Source organism: Phodopus roborovskii, unplaced genomic scaffold (genome assembly GCF_943737965.1).
Source record: "Phodopus roborovskii unplaced genomic scaffold, PHOROB, whole genome shotgun sequence".
NCBI classification, from domain to species: domain Eukaryota; kingdom Metazoa; phylum Chordata; class Mammalia; order Rodentia; family Cricetidae; genus Phodopus; species Phodopus roborovskii.
In genome coordinates this window covers 23,526,817-23,531,820 of record NW_026126540.1, presented here as the reverse complement: position 1 = coordinate 23,531,820, position 5,004 = coordinate 23,526,817, and the positions used below count along the sequence as shown (strand labels likewise).

Sequence of the window (5,004 nt, the reverse complement as noted above, 5' to 3'; positions counted from 1 at the left end):
GGGCAAGAGTCTGACCAACCTCCTTACATTCTGGCTTCTCCATATCAGATAAAGCCATTTTTTTTTTTCTAGATTACTCGTGCCATGGCTGTAACTGTTATTTTAAAACTGAGATGATTGGTTTTAAAGTCTCTTCCTTATCTTTTCCTACGGCAGGCCATAATCTTATGTGTGTGTGGCAGCTGGGTAATTGAGCAGACGGAGGAGCAGTGAACAGAGAGAGACAGGTGTCCCCACCATGGCTCGTACTCTGCGTGGAATCAGGGCCCACCTCCAGATCCGAAGCCTTGTGGTCCGACAGTGCCTAGCCGAGTTTCTGGCTGTATTTGTGCTCTTGGTAGGTGGGGTAATTGAGGGGAAGTGAGAAGGGAGCGTTTCTGGCTCTTCTTGGTAACCCACTTCCTTTCACCCCAATTTCTTCTCTTTTCCTTCTCTGTGCTCTCTTTCACTCCCTCATCTTTTGTTTGTTTGTGTTTATTTTGTTTTGTTTTTAGGTTTTGCTTTGTACCCTAGGCTGGGCTCAACAGTCCTCAACAAACTTCCTAGCTTAGCCTATTTTTACTCTTTTACAATTTTTCCTTATTTATATCCTTACCTGGCAAGGGATAAGCCATGATCACAAAGGTGGTTTTCTCAGGGCAAGGCATATTCCTTGCACACTGGATGTGCGAGACCCTGAGATTTCCCCAAATGTGGGAGACTCAACTGTATAACTTGTGGTAGCGGGGAGGGACTGTGTTCATGCTGCCCCCTAAATATTTTTCCTTACTATCTTGCTATGTAGTCCTGACTGGCTCGGAACTGCAGAGACTCTTGGGAGTGCTGAGACTCAAGGTGCCACCACGCTGGCTCCTACTTCTCCCTTTTGATCTCTTCTCCCACCTTTCTTCCTCGATCTCCACATCTCCTGTCTCCTTTTCCTGTTTTCCTTCCTTTTTGAGTTTCCACTTTTCCTGCTGGTTCCCTGCAGCTACTCTCTCTCACATGGGTCCCCTGGGCTCCCTGTCCCTCATCACCTCTCTCTCCCTCCCCCCTAGCTCATCATCCAGGGTTCTGTGGCCCAGGCTATCACCAGTGAAGAAAACAAAGACGACTCCTTTACCATGACTCTGGGCAGCGCTCTGGCTGTTACAATAGCTATCTACGTGGCAGGCAATGTCTCAGGTGAGAAGGGTGGGGTCTGAACGTGGGAGCACAGGTATGCATGTGAATATGTGATGGGGGAAAGGCAGGTCCCTCCAGTGACTCATGGGCGTTGCCTCCTTGAGCTTGACCAGTGTGGTGGACTGAGATTCGCCTTTGACCTTATCCAGTCCCTCTCCTTCCTCTAGCTAACTCTTCCCCTCTAGTCTTATGTCAGCTCCACACAATCTAGAGTTATCTGAAAAAAGGGAACCTCAATTGAGAAAATGCCTCTTTAAGACCCAGCTGTAAGGCATTTTCTTAATTAGTGAATGATGGAGGCAAGCCCAGCCAATTGTGAGTGGTGCCATCCCTGGGCTGGTGGTCCTGGGTTCAAAAGACAGCAGGCTGAGCAAGCCATGGGGAGTAAGCCAGTAAGCAGCACCCCTCCATGGCCTCTGCTTTGGCTCCTGCCTCCAGGCTCCTGCCCTGATTTATTTTGATAGTGAACGGCAATATGGAAAAGTGTGAGCCGTATCAATCCTTTCTTCTCCAAGTTGCTTTGGTTATGGTGTTTTGTCACAATGGTAGACATCCCAGCTAAGACCATTCTCCCCACCACACTCCTAGCTCACCCAGGCAGAAATTTCTAGCAGAGCTTTGAGGATAATTACGGTTATTTTGTGCCTCATGCCTGAAGCCCTCATCTCTGCTCAGGACCTCATCAGCTTCTCTCTCAATAGATACTGTGTTAGTGGGCCTGGCCTCAGCCTTGAGACCCAGTGTGCTTCAGGGGAACCAGGAGATCTGCTCAGGCTCGGAACCTGGCTTCATTGTGTGACTTTGATAAACCATTAAGAAAAGGAAAAAAGAAAAAAAGAAAAAAAAAAAAAAGAAGCCTGTATGTCTGAGCAAGTGTATGAGGTGCCTGAAGGGGACATCAGGTCCCCTGGGACTGAAGTTACAGATTTTTTTTGAGCTGCCACTGGGTGCTGATAACCCAAGGTCCTTTCCAAGTGCTCTCAACCAGTTCCCAAATCATTATATTTTTGAGGCTTAATTGTTTAAAGTATGTGATGGAAAAAACATTGTAGGAGAAAGCATGGAGTTGTGATGGTGTTTGATCCCTAATCTGTCTTCTCCCCCCCCCTTTCTTGTGAAGGAGCCCACCTGAACCCAGCCTTCTCTCTGGCCATGTGCTTGGTGGGACGCCTCCCTTGGGCCAAGCTCCCCATTTACTGCTTTGTGCAACTGTTGGCTGGTTTCTGCGCCTCAGGAGCTACTTACATTCTCTACTACGGTAACAGAGGGGACTGGGGGCAACTGTTGTGGGTGGGGTGCCTTGCAGTGGTTTGGGATAAAAAAAAAGACAGAAACTCTTTCCTGAAGATGCCCTCCAGCACTATACCGGTGGGAACCTGACAGTGACCGGTCCCAAAGAGACAGCCTCCATTTTTGCCACCTACCCTTCCCCCTACCTGTCCCTGAACAACGGCTTCTTGGATCAGGTAAGTGTAAAGGGAGGCTTGAGAACGTGGACCCCAACCTTTGACTTGCTTCCTGGGACCCCAGCCTGTTGCTGAGATTTGGGTGGAATATGGGGTTGGTTGTGTCTTGGCATCACTGGCTTCTGTTGGACGATGGCACAGAGGTGGTGGCATGAAGGGTGAGGGAGGGCACCGGCAGTTAATGGGTTTCCTTCCACCACTATCAACCCCAGGTCCTGGGTACCTGGATGCTGATTGTGGGGCTGTTAGCTATCCAAGACAAGCGGAACAAAGGAGTGCCCGAAGGTCTGGAGCCTGTGGTGGTAGGACTGCTGGTGCTTGCCATCGGAGTATCCATGGGTGGTAACTGTGGCTTTCCAATTAACCCTGCCCGGGACGTGGGCCCACGACTCTTCACCTACCTCGCTGGCTGGGGTCCTGAAGTCTTCAGGTAGGAGACAGTCTCCCTTGGTACAGCCCTCCATTCACCTCTGTCTGTCTGTGCGCCTCTACCTCCCCTCCCCCCTTTTTAAACAAGGTCTCACTGGGTACCAGGCTGGCCTCCCTCAGATCCTCTTGCCTCCCAAGTGCTGAGATTAAAGGCATATGCCACCGTGCCTCTCCAAACAGTTCTCTTAACTTAGTGTTACTTTAACTGGCAAATTCTCCCTTCCCTCATGCTCTCCTGGTCCCCACTGCTTTTTACGGAAATAGATTCACATGTCCTTGGGCACGCCATACTACTTTGGGCTTTAGTGACCCAGTCCATAAAAAGTCTGTTCAGATAATTTCTCAAGACTAGAGGCAGGACTAAGTTGTGCTGGGGGTGCCCCCACCAAGTGCTTCCCTTTAATGAAGGTGACCCCATGCTCACTGTGGGATCTAGAACACAAGAACTAGTTTGGGGACCTGCCTTATAGTCACAGCTCATAGGGAGAGGTGCGTCTGAGAGAGCCACCACTGACGTCTTCCTTCTGTCCTCTTTCTCTGCAGTGCTGGTCATGGCTGGTGGTGGGTACCTGCTGTGGCTCCTATGGTGGGGGCCACCCTTGGCACGGCCACATACCAGCTCCTGGTTGCCCTCCATCACCCTGAGGATCTGGAGCCAGTTCCAAAGGTGGTAGCAGCTCCTCTGAAGGCTTCAGACTTGGGAACTCTGGAGTGTAAATTGTGATGTTACCAACTTTCTCAACTCTGCAAGATCGCCATGAGAAGGCCAGCTTGCAACACAGACGTTCTCCGTATTAACACGTCAGACACCAGGACGCTTCTGTTTACCCACTCTTGCTTAGACTGGGGAGAACCAAGACAAGATCTCTGTTCGTCTTCCAAACTGGTCTCCGCACCCTGAGGGTCTCTAGGCACGCAGTTCCCTACAGAGGCCGCCAGGGGGTGTGCACATTGGCCGCTGGCTTTGGGAAGATTTCCAGAAGTGGTTGGGTGGTGGGCTACCCCTTTGAGGGGTTAGGGCCCAGGAGCTTCTGGATAGAAGCTTGTTTTCTAGTGCTCTGACTCCCAGCCCCTCTTTTTTCCTTTTAAGACAAGTTTCCCTATGTAACCCTGTAACTTTGACTTCAGTCTCCATTGCTGGGATTACAGCGTGTGACCAACACACCCAACAAGAATGATTCTTGCAAAAAATAAAAACAAAACCAATTTAAGCTCGAGTCCGGAGTAGTGGAGCACGCCTTTCATCCTAACATTCGGATCTCCAGGCCTGTCAGAGATATGTAACAGGACCCTGTCCAAAAATAACAAAACAACAACACCACAAAACACACTAAAACCACTTACATTTTACCAGGGACTGAATTCAGGGCCTCCGGCAATCTCAGCACTATCTACCATTGGCCTGACAGGGGGGTACTCTATACTCCAAAGACACCCCCGCCCCCACGGTTCTTAGAGAAGTGTGTGTGTGTGTGTGTGTGTGTGTGTGTGTGTGCGCGCGCGCGCAAGAGGCGTGGTAAGGGGAAAGAGCCATCTCAGCGTCGCACAACCAGGCAGAGAAACTGAGGCACAAACTAATACTCAGGGAACGCGGGACTGTACCACTTAAGGAGGGTGAAAGGCAGGAAATGAGCCAGGGCGAGGAGGGAGCAGAGCAGAGACCCAGGCTGGAAAGAACCTCGCTAAGGGGCTTCTTCGCCGCCTCTCCTGCATCGGTCTCCTTCCCGCAGATGTTCTCTGGCTGAGCAAGCAGCATTCTCTCTTTCTCAAGCCTCTAAAATAAAGAAACAGTAACCCAGCGTCCTCCAGCCTCGCCGAATGCTTGCGTGTCCGGGGCTGGAGCGTGGAACCCTCCCCTCCGCGCCAAAATGGCGCACGCCGCGCCCCTCACCTCCCCAAAGCCCCTCCCGCCCCCCGCCCGCGGCCGCCGCCGTCACTTCCGCCC

The 5,004-nt window shown here is 51.1% G+C and overlaps 1 protein-coding gene and 1 non-coding gene across 2 annotated transcripts; both read left to right on the top strand.

Moving 5' to 3' along the window:
• The first annotated feature begins 238 nt into the window (after positions 1-238).
• On the top strand, positions 239-3,783 carry Aqp10 (aquaporin 10). Its single transcript, XM_051199250.1, has 6 exons — positions 239-337; positions 1,038-1,164; positions 2,285-2,422; positions 2,512-2,630; positions 2,843-3,060; positions 3,603-3,783. The coding sequence occupies exons 1-6, from the start codon at positions 239-241 to the stop codon at positions 3,781-3,783; spliced, it is 882 nt and encodes a 293-aa protein (XP_051055207.1).
• Positions 588-754, top strand: LOC127233134 (U1 spliceosomal RNA). The gene has a single exon (XR_007835441.1). It is a non-coding gene; the product is annotated as a U1 spliceosomal RNA (small nuclear RNA).
• Positions 3,784-5,004: the final 1,221 nt, after the last annotated feature.

Coding starts and splice junctions, on each gene's coding strand:
- Aqp10 (XM_051199250.1), top strand. CDS start 239: ATGGCTCGTACTCTGCGTGGAATCAGGGCCCACCTCCAGATCCGAAGC. Junction 338..1,037: donor TGGCTGTATTTGTGCTCTTG/GTAGGTGGGGTA, acceptor CCTCCCCCCTAG/CTCATCATCCAGGGTTCTGT. Junction 2,423..2,511: donor TACTTACATTCTCTACTACG/GTAACAGAGGGG, acceptor TCTTTCCTGAAG/ATGCCCTCCAGCACTATACC.